Below are 19,127 nucleotides of genomic sequence, written 5' to 3' on the forward strand. Positions count from 1 at the left end.
TGGCCTGAGGTACATAAATTATATTGGAGACGGGGACTCCAAAACATATACCGGAGTTCTTAATTCCAAACCTTATGGTGAAAATGTTCAAATAAATAAAAAAGAATGCATAATACACGTGCAAAAAAGGATGGGCACCCGTTTACGCAATTTAGTAAAGAAAACTGTTGATGAAAAAAATATCAAAGGAAAAACGATTAGAAAAGGAAGTCTTTCTGGCAAAGGCAAGCTTACAGGTAAATTGATCGACAAATTAACAGTTTATTACGGGCTAGCTATAAGAAGAAATTGTAATTCGGTTGAAAGCATGAAGGACGCTATATGGGCAACTTACTTACATTATAGCTCTACGGACCAAAACCCACAGCACGAAAAATGTCCAAGTGACCCTGAGTCATGGTGCGTTTGGCAGCGTGCTTTTGCTATGAATGCCATATCAACATTTAAACATGATTATGCTCCATTGCAAAGCGATGTTTTGTCGGCTATCAAGCCTATATATGAGGAGCTTACAAAGGATGTGCTTTTAGAACGGTGTGTTGGTGGCTTCACACAAAATAATAATGAAAGCCTGAACCAACTAATTTGGAAAATCACTCCAAAAATACTCCCTGCCGGTTCCAAAATAGTTGAAATTGCTGCATTTGTTGCCGCTTCTACTTTCAACGAAGGGATCTCGGCTTTATTAATTTTTTTGCACGCGATGGACATTAAACTTGGTCGAAATAGCCACGAATACGCGCGAATAGAAGATGAAAATCGCATACTCATAGCTGAGAAAAAAGCTGAAGCTAGGACTCGAGAAGCTAGAATTCGTCTTAGGCAGGAACAAAAGGATGCTTTGGACATTGCAGCTGCAGCAGGAACATTACTTTATGGAGCTGGAATCGACGATTCGATATAAGTTAAAAAAAAATTTCTTTTTCGTTTTATTCCTATTTAAAACTTTAATCGCGTTTTTCTTAAAATTCTATTTTGGAAGTCGGTGGACACGATTTCTCAAAAACCAATGCACCGATCTTATTTAAATTTTGCACACTTCTTTAAAATAGCATTGACTAGTGACTGAACGAAGGGTTTTTGTTTTTTTCGGTTACAACTAATTTTACAAGACTATACGTAGTGTAAATTGTACCAAAAATTGCACTTTATTGCGAACAACTCTGCCAAAAATTAAGTTTTCAATTTTTTTTTAAATCCTTCGTTCAGTCACGAGCTATACGTATCTACTTACAGAAAAAAAAATCTTTTTTAATTTCGGATAAACGGTTTTTGAATTATCGTGACCACCGCGCGGACACTTTCTTTTTAAGGGGTCTCCGGAAACCAGGTCCCACAGGCTGAACTTTACAAATTTCTTAATGATTTTTTTTTTAAATGTAGTTTAATGTTGCTATTTTATATACGTAAAAGTTTGAATATAATAATTTATTCATTATATCAAAAATATAATAAAGAAAATATGTTTTTTTTTAACCTTCCAAACCCCTTAACTCTCTAAACATAAGGTGGCGCCCGAGACCATTAACATCCCGAACTTATAACAGGGCACCAAGACCCCTTTTCCTAGGACCGAACCAGGAAAGGTCGTCGCACTGGACTACGGAGCGGTGGTGTATTCGTCGGCCAGGAACTCTCTGTTGAGGAAACTGGATGTCGTGCACCACCTGCGCCTCCGTTATGCTATCGGCGCGTTTCCGACTACTCCCATACAAAGCCTCCTCTGCGAGGCTTGTACTTCATCGCTGTGGAAAAGAAGGGAAAGAATGCTACTCACGTACACTGTCAAAATTCACGCTCGGCCGAACCATCCCGTTCACGAATGTTTATTCGAACAACCCCTGCCGTACTCCCTACGGCCAAGCATTTCGCGTCCTTGGGAGGTAAGAGTAAAGGAACTCCTTGATCGGATTAATTGGGTATTATTAATTGGGGCGAGCCCTGGACGGAGGATGCCGCCGCAGTGCTCCGCGCGGTGAAGCGCGATGTAGCAAAATATAAATTTCCGATTGCCATTCCATGATCTGATCAGGTCTGGTTTCGTCGCTTGCGACTTGGACACACAGCTTTGACATCGACCCTCGCTGCGAACACTGTAATAACATACTCACCGTACGACATATATTGGTAGAATGCGATCGATGAAACGACCTAAGACGCCGATTCAGAATTAACTTGGTTGATACATTTAAAATATCGCGGCGAAACATACAGAATATTATAAACTTTTTCAAGGCTACAGGTCTATATGGTCGTTTATAAATTATTAATTAATTGTTATCTGTGATATATTTATTATCTGTAATATAGTTATAGAGATTTATTTACACAAGTGTTCGTCATTCTATGTTGTTTATAGAGCTATATTTCCTTACATGTTTGTACGGTCAATTATTTATTTATTTATTTATTTATTTATTCATATTCGGGACACGTACAGGAAAAAATCCCAAAAAAGTGTCCACTACAATAATATAAAAGAAAAGAAAAGAAAACAGACTACATAAGAAAGAACAAAAAAAAAACTAAAAAATATATCAAAAGCATGAAACAATAAAAAAAAATGGAATTAAATCAGCAAGCACGAAGCAGAAAAGAAAATAAACACAGAGACTGGATTGGTCCACATAATCATCGATATTACGCGGATAGAAAAACAGAATAAAAAGGACCATAAGAAAGGACAAATTTATGTTGCTTTTCTTTTCTGCCCCACCACCCGCAAGAAATCAATATAAATATGGTAAACGAATGTGTTTCGATCGAGTAAATTAATTTTACAAAGAAAAAACTAATGACAAATACTTAAAGTTAAAACGGATTTTTTAAACGACATCATTGAATTACTGTTAAGATTATGAAAGTTTCACGACAATCGGAAAATAGTTTCCCGAAAAATTCAACGAAAACTAAAGTGAAATTGGAATGAACGCTTGGAACAGGTTTTTGAAATGACACGCACGAAATTTCGACGACAAAAGAGAGACATTTATTTTAGAACAAGACTTTTATACATCCCAAACAGGAACGAGAAAAACGACACGAAGAAAAAATAAAACTAAACGTGGAAATAAAATTAATTGTAAAAAAAATAATAATGAACTTTTTTAACATTCCGCCCGCCTTGCCGTAACGGCAATGAACACTAACAACGACGGGACGAAATAAACAGAAATTTCAATATGAACGAAAAAAAAAAAGTATAATAATTGAAAATAAAATAAAATAAAACGGAATATCTGAACGTATCCTAAAGCATGACAACGCTAAACAGGCTAAACAGCTAACTTCACGAAGACGCTCAAGATGTCAACACAAAAAAAAAAAAAATGAATTCGGAAATTATCTTAGCCAGGTAATGAACATAATTTTACTATTGGTCGAACTAGAGTAGTAGTCGGTGTCTTTATTGTAGCCACTCTAACACGATTATCAGCCCCAGGGTGAAGTTCCAAGACACGTGCAGTGGTCCACTTGGACGGGGGAAGCCGTTCGTCCTTGATAAGAACGAGACTACCAACTTTAGGTAAGTTCTTTTCTTGATGCCACTTGTTTCGGTTTTGGAGAGATTGGAGATAAAATACTTTCCAATGCTTCCAGAATTCTTCTATCAAACGTCGGAGGAACTGGTAACGGTTGAGACGTGAGATGGTTTCATCCAATAGAGATGGTTCTGGAACCACAGATAACGACGACCCAATCAAGAAATGAGCTGGACATAAAAATTCAAAATTAGTAGGGTCATTGGAAACAGGACAGAGAGGACGGGAGTTTAGGACGGCTTCTATTTGTATGAGGACAGTGGTGAATTCCTCGTAAGTGAGAACGGTGGAACCCATAATTTTCCGAAGATGTGTTTTTACGGAGCGAACTCCAGCTTCCCACTTCCCTCCAAAATGGGGTGCTGAAGGGGGGTTGAATCTCCAACGGGTTCCATCGTTGCTGAGGACGTTGATTAAATGATTCCACTCCTTGGAGGCGGAGCTGAAGAGGGATCGTAGTTCCCTATCTGCCCCAATAAGGTTGGTACCACAATCCGAATACAAACACTGGCAAAGACCACGACGTCCGGTGAATCGTTTGTATGCGGCAATGAATCCATTCGTCGTGTAGTCAGTGGAAATCTCTAAATGTATTGCTGATGAAACTAGACATACAAATAGAATTAAATAAGATTTATATGTTTTGTGACCTCGTCCTTTGTGTGTTTTCAGAATAAATGGCCCAGCATAGTCGACCCCAGAGTGGAGAAACGGTCTCGATGGGGTTACTCGTGACGGAGGTAGTTGACCCATCATCTGTTGACTGGTTTTTGCACGTTGACGAGCACAAACGATGCATTGATGTATGAAGGATCTGACTGGAGATCTTCCACCAACAATCCAAAATCGTCGACGAATGGAAGATAATGTAAGCTGAGTTCCACCATGAAGAACTCGACGATGATGAGCATCAATGATTAGTTTTGTGAAGGGATCGTCCTTGGGAAGAATCATAGGATGTTTCTCGTCCCAATTCAAAACGGAAAATTGTAGACGTCCTGTAATTCGTAGAAGTCCATGGCCGTCTATGAAAGGGGTAAGTCGATAGATCGAACTACTTTTTGAAATAGATTTTCCGGTTAATAGAATTTGAATTTCTTCTCTAAAACTGGTTTTTTGAACCTCTTTAACCCAAAACAACAAAGATTTTTCGAGTTCTTCTGGAGTTAAATTGCCTGAAACATTTGAATTTTTTGATTTATTTATAAAACGGAAACACCATGAAGTGACCCGAATAAGCTTGTTTAATGTAGAATATTTTTCTTTTAAATTCCAGGTTTGAATCGCAATGTGATGAGAAGAAGATGTCCTTTTAATTTCACGATCGGCTTCGACTGAGTCAGCAATTTTTAACGAAGGCCAATCTGATGAGGGAAGTTGAAGCCATGATGGACCGGACCACCATATCGATTGCTGTTGAAGTTTATTTATTGGCACACCACGGGAAGCTAAGTCAGCTGGATTATCGGAACCAGGCACGTAAGACCACTTTGCTTGTGATAGTTCTTGAATCTCTATGACACGGTTACGCACGAAATCTTTCCATCTGTTGGGATGGCTGCGTATCCATGACAAAGCGACAGTGGAATCAGTCCACAGATAAGTTGAAAAGTTTTCGAATTCTAGCGTAGATCGAATCCGATGTACCAACCGAGATAGAACTACCGCCGCGCACAGTTCTAAGCGCGGAATCGAAACAACTTTTAACGGAGCCACTTTTGTTTTAGAACTTATCAACACAACCCGCACCTCCGCTAAGGTTTCAACCCGAATATACGCAACCGCCGCGTATGCGTTTGTTGATGCATCAGAAAAACCGTGGATTTGAATGTTGGATTTATTGTTATCGATGCCAAACCATCGAGGAATGCTGATGGTAGTAACGTTTAGAAGGTCTTTTTGAAAATTTTGCCACCGTTTCGCGAGATCTTCCGGTAATTCATCGTCCCAATCAAGACCAAGCACCCACAATTCTTGCATGAAGATTTTTGCCGTTATTATGAACGGAGAAAGAAGACCGAGGGGATCGAAAAGTTTCGCGATGAATGAAAGAACAGATCGCTTGGTAAGATTTTCATCGGTATGAGTAACACTTAAATTAAATAAAAACTCGTCTTTTTTATTATTCCACAGAAGTCCCAATGCGCGTGGAAATTCGGATTCGTCTTCAAATTTTATGGTATCGTTCATGGAAACGTCATCGCGCGGTAGATTTTCAAGCGTAGAAGCTTGATTCGAAATCCATTTCCGCGCGTGGAAACCGCCCGCCGTAAGTATACTGTTTGTTTGATTAATGAGAGTTTTAACTTCTTCAATGGTCTCTGCGCCCGACAAAATATCATCTACGTACGTGTCTTTTTTCAGAGCCACTGATCCGGAAGGTTGAATTGTGGAGTGCTGATCAGCCAAATGGTGCAGGCACCGGATAGCTAAGAACGGAGCACACGATAACCCATAAGTAACAGTGTTAAGTTCATAATTTTCTATTACTTTATCCGAACTATCGCGCCAAACAATTCTTTGAAAAGATCGATCATTCGGATGAACGTTTATTTGACGGTACATCTTTTCAATGTCGCACGAAAACACGATTTTATGACGTCTCCATCGGAGGAGAACGTCAACTAGCTCGGCTTGCAGTTTTGGCCCGACGTGTAAGCAGTCATTAAGGGAAAGGCCCGATGACGTAACAGCTGAACCGTTGAAAACTACGCGGAGTTTTGTCGTGGAACTTGATTCGCGTACTACACCGTGATGCGGAAGGTAATAATTCGTATTGTTTGGGTTTAACGACACCAAACTCATGTGCCCTAGTGTCAAATACTCGTGCATAAAATCACGGTAGGCTAGAAAAAGTTTTTCGTTAACGGCGAAACGTTGCTCCATACGACCGAAAGAACGAACCGCGACGTGACGCGATGAACCGAGATCCGATGAAGGTCGTCTAAACGGAAGCCGCACTACAAAACGTCCGTTTACGTCTCGCGAATGAGTGATTATAAAATGGTTCTCGCACTCAAGATCGTCTGAGGCAAGTTTTTGAGTTGAATTAGTGTCGTCCTCGATTTTCCAAAATTTTTGAATTGCGGTTAACAACTCCCGATCAACGGAACATTGGAAACCGAACCGTTCCGAATTTGCACTTGGAAAAGAAACGTGACCGAAAAGAATCCATCCGAAAAGAGTCTCTTGAGCTACCAAAAAACCGTTGTTAAATTTCCGAATATTATTCAAAATAATTCGCGAATAAAACTTCACCCCGAGAATCAAATCAATTCGACGATTCGAATAGAATTCTGGATCGGCTAAATCCAAAGAATTTACTTCAACCGGAATGGTTTTTGGTTCTTGTTTCGGTATGTAGGAAGTCAATTTTGGTAATATGAGAGTCTCTTCGACGATGGAAACGTTGTTGTCACTTTTGGAAATGATATTAACCGACGTTGTACCGTTTGAAACGCACGTTTGTGTTGATCCAACGCCGTTTATTGGTACGCATGTGGCTTTGCGCGGTAACGACAGACGCTGCACAAGAGCCTCGCTCACGAAAGAAACTTCCGACCCTTGATCGATCAAGGCGCGAACCAAAAGGGAATCACCTCGAACCGATTTTACCCGCACCAAAGCTGTAGCTAGGAGAACCGAGGAACTGAGATGAAATGTGTTGACCTGGTGACTCGTTGAGGTACCAGGGACGCTTACTTTACTTTCGACAAATTCGTTGTTTTTGTTAGAATTTGAGTTGCAACTTTTATTTAATTTTTCAGGAGGAAATTCGTGCAAAATGGTGTGATGACGTTTTGAACAAGTTTTGCATCGAGTTGCTACACGACAGTCAGGAAGATAGTGATTCCCGAGACAATTAAAACACCGCTTATTTTGAATTACGAATTCGCTCCTTTGTTTCGGAGATTTTGTAAGAAAATTATCGCATCGAAATATTGAATGGTCACCATTACAAATAAAACATTTCTGTACCGCCACCGACACGTTATGGGATTTAAACGAGCTGGGTTTTTGAGCAGACCCAGACGAAACTGAAAAGCTTTTCTTTTTGGTGGAAAGTCTTTCGATCGCTTCAAGTGTCAATACGCGGTTGTTAAGAAAATCCATAAACTCTTTAAATGTCGATGAAATTTTTCGATTGTTTATCGATCGTTCCCACTCTTTACTCGTCTCGCTGTCGAGTTTACGAACGAGGATGTGTATGAGGACAAGATCCCAATGTTCGACCGGACATTGCAGAGCTTCCAACGCGCCGATGGATTCGTTAATTTCGCCGATGAAGCTGTTCAACTCTTCAGACGAATCCGTGCGAAGAGATTTCGAAGACAATAAAATGGTAAGTTGCGCTTCAACTATCACCCGTAAATTATCATACCGATCCTCCAAAATTTGCCATGCAACATCGAAGTTGTCATGTGTTACCGATAAATTTTTAATTAATCTAGCCGGTTCTTTTTCCAGACTCATTTTCAAGTACTGGAACTTCTCGACGTCAGTTAATGAAGTGTCGTTTTTTATCATGGTAACGAATAAATCGCGGAACTGGGTCCAATCAACACAACGACCGCTAAATTTAGGTAAGTTGATACGCGGAAGCTGTCGCTGATGAGGAATCACGACCTCTGGTGCTGCCTGAACCGGTTCCGAACGAGTTGCCGCTTTACTGATGTCGCTCAGCATGTCCAACATTAGACCTTTCGCGTTGGTGTAATTTTCCTCGCACGAACTGAATAAATCATCCGAAAAATAGATGGTTTCCGAATAATCCGATCGGTGTTGATTTAGTAATAAATGGTTCTGTTTGAACTCATTCCAATTATCGATGATACGCTCAACTCGCGTATTAATTGAACCGACCGTACGACGCGCATGCGGCAATTTTCGAAGATTATCCTCGGACTTTGCAATGAAACTGAAAAGTTCATTTTGTCGTTCGAAAATGTATTCTAAGTCTTTACTTGGTTGAGCCATTTTAACAAAAAAATAAACGAACGAAAATGTCAATCAAAGAAATTGTAAAGGTATTTTTTTTTTTAAAAAAAATTAATTTTTAACACTCCGACGAGAAATGAAATTAAATAAATTGAAAATTGTCACCGTTTTTTTTTTGTCAATCCGTAGAACCTAGAGGATCCACTCGACGTATGCACGGCGATGCTCCTGGTGCTGACGAAGACACCAACCAGGACGCTGGACGGATGTAATCTCCTTGAAGACTCGGCGTGAAGGGGCTCTTCGGGGGCCTTGGAGCGCCGAGGAATGAAGAATAAAAAAATATACGAAGTTGAATTCAATTTAATTTTTTCTTTCTTTCTCCCCTTTTTTCCAATTTGAAAATGAAGAGACGAAGTTCCAATTTAAGTTCACCGTATGAAGAACACTTAAATTTGAAGAAACACGTTTCCGAAATGAAAGATGGTGAACACTCGCGTAACACTATTCGAAAATTATTTTACCGATCGTAAACTGAATCCGGCTCGAAGGACCAGAAAGTGTTAAGATTATGAAAGTTTCACGACAATCGGAAAATAGTTTCCCGAAAAATTCAACGAAAACTAAAGTGAAATTGGAATGAACGCTTGGAACAGGTTTTTGAAATGACACGCACGAAATTTCGACGACAAAAGAGAGACATTTATTTTAGAACAAGACTTTTATACATCCCAAACAGGAACGAGAAAAACGACACGAAGAAAAAATAAAACTAAACGTGGAAATAAAATTAATTGTAAAAAAAATAATAATGAACTTTTTTAACAATTACAAAAGAAATCAACATTGAAACAATAAACATTGCAAGTGTGCATCAGTCTCAACAGAGGTGAACCGGCATGCGCACTAGATCCAGAAGCAGGTAGTCTGAACAAAAATGGTGATCGAGTAGCATAAGAAGGAACATTAAAGTGAATCTGCTCTAAAAGAACCGGAGCGTCGAGAACTCCATTAACTAGGTTGAACGGGAACAATAGGTCCGTACTGTGTCGACGGCCACAGAGAGATCTTAGACCAAACACCCGGCATCTTTGGGAATAAGGGCAGCACGGAAGATAAAATTTGTGAGCAAGATAACGGATAAATGTTCTCTGTAGGCCCTCAATAAGGTCGATGTAAATATTATAGGCAGGACTCCATACTACTGAAGCGAAATTTAAACCGCTAGCAACGTATGCCATATATAAAGAAGTAATGCAGCGGACGTTTGTAAATGGACGAGAAATCCTAATGATAAATCCTAGGCGCTTAGTAGCTGCAGAAACGATAGAAGAAATATGATCGCGATAGAGTAGTCTAGAATCCAGAACAACGCCAAGATCTTTAACTGAAGAGGATTGAGTAAGATAATGCGGACCTATCATATATTTGAAGTTAACATTATATCTCTTTCTACTGAACGTGATCTGACAACACTTATCAGGATTTAGAAATAAGTAATTTTGTGAGCAATAAGAATCAAATCTGTCAATGTCATCTTGCAACCGAATACAGTCAGAAGCAGACCTGATGCTAGCAAAAATTTTACAGTCATCAGCGAAAAGAGAAAAATTCGAATAATGAAAGCACTCAGAAACATCATTTATATAGGCTAGAAATAAAATAGGTCCAAGATGGCTACTTTGAGGTACACCAGATGTAACAGGAGTAAAACTAGATATGAAATTATTTACTTTCACTGCTTGAAATCTCTTAGATATATAGGACGAAATCCATAGAGACAGCCCGTTAGATAGGTTAAACTTGTTCAGCTTATCCATAAGAATGTTATGGTGAAGCTTGTCAAAAGATTTTGTCAGATCGGTGTATATAGCATCCACCTGAGAGTTATTATTCATAGAATCCTGAATGTATTGAACAAACGCAACCAGATTCGTCTCAACTGATCGCCCACGCAAAAAACCGTGTTGTTGAGGGATAATAGCAGGTCGAAGATAGCTATATAAGTTGTCATAAATTAATTTTTCAAAAACCTTCGAAACAATGGATAATAGGGAAATTGGACGATAGTTGCACACAAAATGTCTGCTACCCGATTTAAAGACTGGAGTTATGAAGGCTTTTTTCCATTCAGAGGGAAAGACTGAATTTTCAATGGAGCGGCTGAAGATAATAAATAGAGGAGTTGCTAACTCCCCTGCACATTTAGCAATAAAGTGTCCCGGCAAGCCATCGGGGCCAGGGCCCAATTTATGGTCGACTTGTGTCAGAAGGTGAGAAACATCACGTTCAGAGAACCACGGCTGCGATTGGTAAATAACATTTCGCTTGTGAGAGGTATTCAGGCAACCGTCGATATAAACAGAGCTAAAAAACTGAGAGAAAAGTTCAGTTATACGCTTCCCGTCATCCGCCACTTCACCGTTCAGCTCCATTCGAGACGGAATACCGCCGCCACCGCGTCTTTTACTTTTAACAAAAGACCACAAACTAGATGGGGAATCAATCAAGTTACTCTGAACGCGATTCAGATAAGTGCGATAATCAGCAGCAATTAAAGCCTTGGCACGCTTGCGCTGGAAGCTAAAGGAAAGATAGTCGTTTCGATTACCCCATCTCTTCCACTTTTTATGGTATTTCAATTTTTCTTTAACAGATTTAATAGTAGAAGGCGTATACCAGTGAGGAAAACGATTATTACGGGAGAAGCTTTGGGGAACGAATTCATTCATATACCCATACAAGACAGAATAAAAAGTATCAACACAGAGATCTACATCTAACCCAGCAAGTAAACTGCGCCAATCAACACTTGCCAGACCACCCCTGAGACCGTCAAAATCCGCACGATCAAACCTCCAGGTGACCGATGGGCTCTTACGCAAGACATGACGTTTATCAAACTTAAACAAAAATTCTAAAGCAGGGTGATGCCCATCCAAGTCAACTAGCGGATCGTTACAGGAGCGCACCGAATCGATTCCTCCCGAATTGCACAAAATTAAATCTAGGTATCTGGAATTATTGTTAGCAATATTATTAAATTGAGACAAATTACAATAAGAAATAGTAAGAAGTAACTCAGTCGCACGAGGGTTAGCGACGACAACAGGCACAAGGTTCCCCGCGACTGATGCGGCCCAAGAAATGTTGGGAACATTGAAATCACCCACCAATAGTATAGGTGTGTCTGGAGACCGGTCGCGCACGTACTGAAGTTGACGGAGGAAAAGGCTAAATGACACAGAATCACTTGGAGGTAAATATACGCAGCATAACAACACTCGCGAGCCACAAAAGCATACACTCAATCAAAGGTCCTCGGCATTCGAATGAAAACTAGGTACAGGGACCGCGACAATGCCCGCGCGAACCGCAACAAGAACACCACCGCCTTCAAAACCAGCAGAAGTAGTCGAATTTCTGTCACGACGATAAATGACGTAGTTACTGCAAAGGATCTCACCGCTGTAGATGGAATCGTTCAGATTAGTCTCTGTTAAACACACCAAATCGTGGGTCAGGTTCAGTGAGTTCGCATAAGATATAGCAGTCTTGGTGCGCAAACCACGCACATTCTGATAGTAAATAGACAGAGTCATAGTCTAAATAAAAGGCTTAATAAAAATTTTTAATTTTGGCTGACCTAAAGCTTCGACAAGTCTTCGGCCGATTTAATAATCATGACCCTCGATTTATCGTCGCGACGAACGTGTATTACGCAATTTTTCAACCAGCAAAACTTGTACTCCTTCAAGCGGCATGCCTCTTTACTCCTTTTAAATAATTCAGCGCTAGCAGGGGTCAGATGTTCGTTAATAAACAGCTTGTCGCTTATATTGGGAATACAGAGGCCAGGGAAGGTAGCATTGTTATTCTTCCGATACATCTTAGAGGCCGAAAGAAACTGATTTCGCAAGTTCCTAGACACAAACTTTACAACAATATTTCTCCTTCCACCGCCAATCCCATGTGCACCGTCTTCTCCAGAGGGAGAACGAGAAGGAAGTCGATGAACCGCGTCAACATCAGATCCACCAACCGGGCAACCAATGACCGCTCCAATATCAGAAATGACCGCACCCAAATTTTCATTTCTTTCCTCCGGAATGCCGGACAAGATAAGATTACTCAACCTGGAGTACTGTTCCAAATGCTGCACACGTGAGGACAAGTCGGCAACAGTCCCTCTCAACTGGACATTCTCCGCAGCGACACCTTCCACTCGTTTAACTCTATCATTAAAACCCTTAAGGGTTTTCTCAAAGTCACTTATTTTATCCCCAAAAAAGGTAATTGACTTCAACAGATCATCGTATTTGGAGTTCATGACCTTAATATCCGCTTGGATAGACTGTAAAATGCGATGCAAATCAATCACAGAAGGAGTCGAAGAAGAGGTCGCAGAGTCATCCTCAATAACCACCGAACTATCATTAGCGCCCCTACAGCTGGGACACTTCCAAAATACTCCCTCGGTTTTATATTGAGATAAGTTCGATTTAGCAATCTTGACGCAAACCGCATGATAAGAACCTCCGCACTCTCCGGAGCACTCCAAACCAGGTTGTTTCGTAGTAATACGCGCGCCGCAAGAGCGGCATTCACGAGACATTACGCTCTGAATTAAGCCTGAGAGCAAGTACGGCGAGGCGCAAAAAACTGGTCACGAAGAAACTCGCGTCGGAACAGAAAGATAGATCTTTTTAAAATGAAAGTACCTTAATACTGATGAATAACGAATTAAACCCGTTAATCAGCACACTCACTAGCACCGTGTAAGTCAAAAAACCAAAATTAAAAGTACCAAAAAATACCGAAAAATTACCCAATCGGGATTTGACAGTAAAAGCACGTGTAGTCAGCACTGATTCATACATTAATTAATTATTAATTAATTGGTATCTATGATATATTTCTTATCTGTAATATAGTTATAGAGGTTTATTTACACAAGTGTTCGTCATTCTATATTATTTATAGAGCTATATTTACTTACGTGTTTGTACTGTCACCCTTTTAAAGATTATTATTTACTTACATATTTTGAGCCAGCAAACGAGTGATATTTTTCTTCTATATCAAATAGAGTTGCGTAACCGAATGATTTATTGGGAATAAGTGGGAATGGTCTTAATAACCACAGAAGTTGGACCTAAAAAAAAAATAACATTAATGATAAGCAAAACAAAATGTACAAATTCCACTCGATTCGTAAAGACCTCAAACTCCTAAAACAAAAAATCAATGATAACGAAATTATTGTCACAATGGGTGATAAAAACGGAGGGTATGTAATAATGAACAAAAATACCTACAAAGATAAAACTAAAGATTTTTTTAAAGAGAATAACATTACCACTATAACTAAAAACCCCACTAACATCTTTAACAATAGATTGAAAAAATGCATCAAAGACCATCAAAACATATACAACTCCATAGTCTAATGAATAGCCTAATTAAATTACACAAAGAAGATAAAAGTATCAGACCCATCATTGCTAACTGCTATACACCCTCTAGTAAAATAGCCAAAACAATACAAAGTTTTCTATACAAAACATTTCAAAATCAATTTTCATACAACATAAAAAATTCATCACAACTTATCGAAAAGCTAAAAAAGATACATATCACTGATAAACACAGACTAATCTCACCAGACATAAAAAACTTCAACATACCCATAAATACTTCACTTCAAATCATCAAACAACACTTAATAATAACCTTCACATTGTAAATAGAGTCTACTTTATTAATTACGTTTGATGGCAAATTTGCACTTTTTCCAAACACTAATTCATGTGGAGTGTAACATGTCTCTGTAACATGTTATTGCTAAAGGCTGTACATTTGGTTTAGAGTACTTAAACCTTCGGCAATGTTCACATTTCCTTACAAACAATTCAACATCCTTCCTTAATCCTGACCAAAAATAGTATTTCTTTATGTTGGAAGCATATGAAAATCATTCAAAATTAACTGTCTCGTCTCCAGATCATCAATACTTGAACATCACTTAATAATTGAAATTCTTAGGCCATCTTTTAGTAAATTCTTGTTTGCTTTCAATTCTCTTAATAATAATGCACATTTTTCACCATTCATTATAAATAATTCTTCAATATTCAATTTTCTACATATGTTAAATCCAGGATCCCATTTTATATGTAGAACTTCTTTGTTTTATCATATATAACATTATCTTCTTAATTCTTTTTTTTTTCCTTAAGGCCTCAAACTCTGTTAAAAGATTATTTAATGGCATATTTCGGGTTTTTAATCAATTCTACCACACCAGGGTGATCAAACCTTTAGTGGTGTATTGTATCAAATTCCTTGGTGTCATTTTTTCGTTTTGTCTTGGTGATTGAGGTAGTCGGTACGACTTAAAGTAAATAAATTTTGTTGATGTTTGTAAATGAATTTCTTCTTTGTAAACATTTGTGACCGTGAGCGTGTCGAATTCCAAATGAAACACATCAGCATATTTTTCAAGAACTGTTTGTAGTTTTTTTCTGTTAATATTTTTTTTCGATCTGCATCCAGTAAGGAATTGTGTAGTTTGATTATGTTGTTGGTGATGATGATAGCAGTGCAGGGCTTAATCATGGCTTACTGGCATTCTTCGTGTTTTCTTCTTTATATTTCTTTTCTTCTTCATATTTCTTTTTCTTCTCTATGTTTCTTTTTCTTCTGTCATTTTAACGTAGCACAGCAAACCTTGTCATGTTTATTGTACTAACCTTATTAAATAGCCTTATTACTCCTAACCTACTTAACCCTTAATCGCCGTAGTGCGGTCTGTGACCCTCGCACATCTTAGTTTCTACGTAACATACCCACACTTAATTATTAGCTCTGTTTTGGTTCACTTTTTCGGTGTCGATTCCGGATGGTTCCGGACGGTTACGAACGGTTCTGAACCGTTTTGCGGTCAGATATCGAATTAGCAACAGATTTCTTAACTTAAATTTGAGCGTAACACAACGTGAGTGGATGTAGTTAGTAAAACATCGCAATTTTTAAACAAGTTTATTCAATTCTTTTCCTATTATTTTTCGATTTTATTTTTAAATATAACAAATACACTTATTCTATAATGAGTTGCGAAAGTGAAAAAGGTGAGGGTGCAACGTTTTAATTAAAAAATCTTAATTAATAAAATATACCTTTCAGATTTTTTTTTAAATGTACACAATACAAGGGAGCTCATAAAACTATATGGGCTTTATAGAAGTAAAGTTAGTACAAGTTCAAATTTAAAGAATATTAACCAAATGTGGGTTATTGCAAATGAACTTAGCACAAATGGTAGGGTCATTTCGCCTGTTCGCGTCCATCGCCCAATTCGCGTCCATTTTACGGATCTCCCTTTAAAAATCCTCGAATACAAGTAGACTAAAACACCAGTCAAACGAAAAGTCACTACCCCTAATACCTCAATGTATAAGAGGGGCGCACACATGGACAAAAGGTCCGTGCGGCAAAGCAATCCCGTTTAGAAGAAATAGTTAGTCTCGGCTGTTCGTCAAGGGAGTGCGTACGTGCCAGATGTTTAGATAAAAAACAGTGTGCAGCGGCGCGTTCGAAGGTAAGTTTTTTATTGTTTTATGTGAATTTAAGGATACATAACTGTTTCTAGACTTTTATAATGAAAAAAGGAATAATATTAACAATGAATTTGCTTATGTTTTTTATGTTTAACGAATAAAATAAGGTGGACGCGAATTACTCCATCGAATTTACAAAACTTCCACTTTGCGTCCGCAATGGACGTAAACTATTCCAACAGTGGATAATAATAAACCAAATTGCGTCCACTATTTTCGTTAAATACAATTGACTTGCTTGTAAAAATAATTTAAAATGTATTGATTATTATTATTGTACATTTTTTATTAAGATTACATGTGTATAATTCTATTTTTAAATGAAATGAGTAATTCCTTTCATTCTTATTTTTTTTTTCCTATTTAAGATGAGTTCGTCGGAGACAAGACAGAAAAAGGAAAAGAGAAAATACACAGAAGACGATTTAAAGAAAGCGATAAATGAAATTCGAGAGACGAATAAACCGATTAGACAAGTATGCAAAAAATATGGTATTCCCAAGACCACAATGTTGGACAAAATCAGTGGGCGCCGACCAGATGGAGTAAAGAAACCGGGACCAGAACCAGCGCTAGGAGTAGATGGTGAAAAAAAAGTTGTTGAATGGCTTCTTAACATTTCCAAATGTGGATTTCCCGTGAAAAAGCAGGAATTGTTGGATACTATTCAGAAAATAATTCGAGAAGGGGAGTTGAAAAATAATTTCAAAGATGATCGCCCAGGTCAAAAGTGGTTTGAAAAATTTTTGGCCAGGAATAAAGAAATTTCACTTAAAAATGCGGAGGGTATTAATAAAGCTAGAGCCCAAGTCACAGAAGAATCAATCAGATTGTGGTTTAGAGAATTAGAGGAATATTTGGGCAGTATACACCAAAAAGATATTTTGAGTGACCCGAAAAGAATTTTTAATGGGGACGAAAGTGGTTTTGATCTCTGTCCAAAGACAGGAAAAGTTTTAGGTCCAAGAGGGTTCAAAAACTTATACCAAATAAAGCGGTAACGAAAAAGAAAACATAACGGTATTATTAACATTTAATGCGAATGGAGATATGTGTCCACCATGCATCGTGTTTCCATACATTAGACCACCAAGAGCTGTAGTAAATAGTATGCCTCAAGAATGGTGCTTAGGCAGATCGGAGACAGGTTGGATGAAAGGAGATATATTCTTTGAATACATCACCAACGAGTTTCACAACTGGGTAGTGGAAAATAACATAAAAAAACCAGTGCTTTTGCTAGTAGATGGGCATAAATCGCATATGTCCTTAATTTTAAACAAGATGTGTGAACAAATGGAAATTACTTTGTATGCCCTTCCGCCCAACACCACCCATATTTTACAGCCAGCTGACGTTAGCGTATTTGCACCTGTAAAAACATATTGGAAATCTACAGTCCGCGAATTCCTATCAAAACCAGAAAATTTCAATTCTGCCGTCACAAAAACAAGCTTTTGTAAATTGTTAAGTGATGCATTGAAACATCCTAACATACCCAATAACATAAAAAATGGGTTTAAGCGATGTGGTCTGTACCCATTCGATGCCAATAGTCCAGATTACACTAAATGTGTAAGAAACACTTTGGAAAATGTTCAGGCCGTTAATCAACAGTCACAAGATAATGTTACCCACTCGGACATTAAAAGATTTAAAAAAGTTTTGAAACACCTGAAGCCGACACTAAAAGAAAAAAATATTGACATTCGAACTATAACGAAAGCAGTCAATAGGTTGAAAAAATCTCTCCCTGCAGAAGTAGGATTTGCAGAGATTTCTATCGAAACAGAATCTGAGAAGTCACATATGGAACTTTCAATAGAAAAAAATAGGAATATTTTAAATCCTATTGATCGCGAATTGGTTCCCACTAAAGAGACCACCATTTCTTCATTTCACGAAGACGCTGAAAACAAAAGTGATGAAGCTAACTCCGATCCTACTGTACGGGTTCAATCAGTATCAGCCGAAATACATTCTGCACCAAAACAATTTATCGAACCTTGCACATCAAACATAACCACCAGCAATAGAACTCTAGCATCTTCTAAGATTGACTGCGATGAAATCACAGTATATCCAGATGAATATTCAACTCTTGACACCAACAAAAACGATTCGTTCCCTGACTTGTCCCTTTCGACGTTACATCTTTCTGGAAGTTACCTCGACGTCGGCTCTACGGTGTCCTTAGACGACATTCTAATTCTACCATTACAAGATATTACATCAACTCACACCATATTAAGTGTTGAAAAAAAAACTACCATCAAGGAACTAACTCCAGAACTGCCTCTGACTTCATCAACAGCATCAACTGTATCGCTACCATCCTTTTTAAATACAGACTCTCTAGTACAGCCAGCTTCAGCAGGAACGCAAAAGAAAACCTCTGATCCATTTAAACACCACCTGATGCTACCTAAAATTTCTAACAAAGCACGGAAAGAGAATCAAAGAACTTCAGCAGCCATATCTTCTGCTGCATGGAGAAAGTATTATGAAGATAAAGAGCAAATCAAGAGCGAAAAGCAGGAAGCAATACGAAAAAGAAAGTTAGAACGAATAGAGAAACAAGAACAGAAAAAGACTTTAAAACGCTCTGAAACGATTCGTAAAACTGCTCCAAAATGAAAAAGTAAGATACATCCTATTCAAGAAGTCACACAGGAAACGGTAAGTGAAGAATTTGATAAGGAAAATTTACCAGTCGTGGAGCGAGTGAAATGTTCTGAATGTGACGATATACTAATTTCAGATGTAGAAGACGATGATGAGAAAAACATAGGCTGTGACAAGTGTATTAGATGGTATCATCTGAAATGCACGCGATTTGTAGGATTAAGTTATTTAGAGGCCAAAGATAAGTCTTTTGAATGTGACCTGTGCAATTCATTGAAATTCTAAGGCTATAATAATCATACCTTGTCTCATAATTTTTTGATTCTACAATTCTTCTAGTTGTATGATTAGACAAAATTTTTGTAGTTTTGTTGCAATATAACCAAAAACTTAGTATTAATCA

The 19,127-nt window shown here is 38.2% G+C and overlaps 2 protein-coding genes across 2 annotated transcripts; one reads left to right on the forward strand and one right to left on the reverse strand.

Annotated features, from left to right (window-relative positions):
- Positions 1-3,347: 3,347 nt before the first annotated feature.
- On the reverse strand, positions 3,348-8,519 carry LOC139431393 (uncharacterized). Its single transcript, XM_071199053.1, has one exon. The coding sequence runs from the start codon at positions 8,517-8,519 to the stop codon at positions 3,348-3,350; it is 5,172 nt and encodes a 1,723-aa protein (XP_071055154.1).
- An 8,630-nt stretch (positions 8,520-17,149) lies between these two features.
- LOC139431394 (inner centromere protein A-like) lies at positions 17,150-18,736 on the forward strand. The gene has a single exon (XM_071199054.1). It carries the CDS (start codon positions 17,150-17,152, stop codon positions 18,734-18,736), a length of 1,587 nt encoding a protein of 528 aa, XP_071055155.1.
- The last annotated feature ends 391 nt before the right edge of the window (positions 18,737-19,127 follow it).

Source organism: Onthophagus taurus, chromosome 8 (genome assembly GCF_036711975.1).
Source record: "Onthophagus taurus isolate NC chromosome 8, IU_Otau_3.0, whole genome shotgun sequence".
NCBI classification, from domain to species: domain Eukaryota; kingdom Metazoa; phylum Arthropoda; class Insecta; order Coleoptera; family Scarabaeidae; genus Onthophagus; species Onthophagus taurus.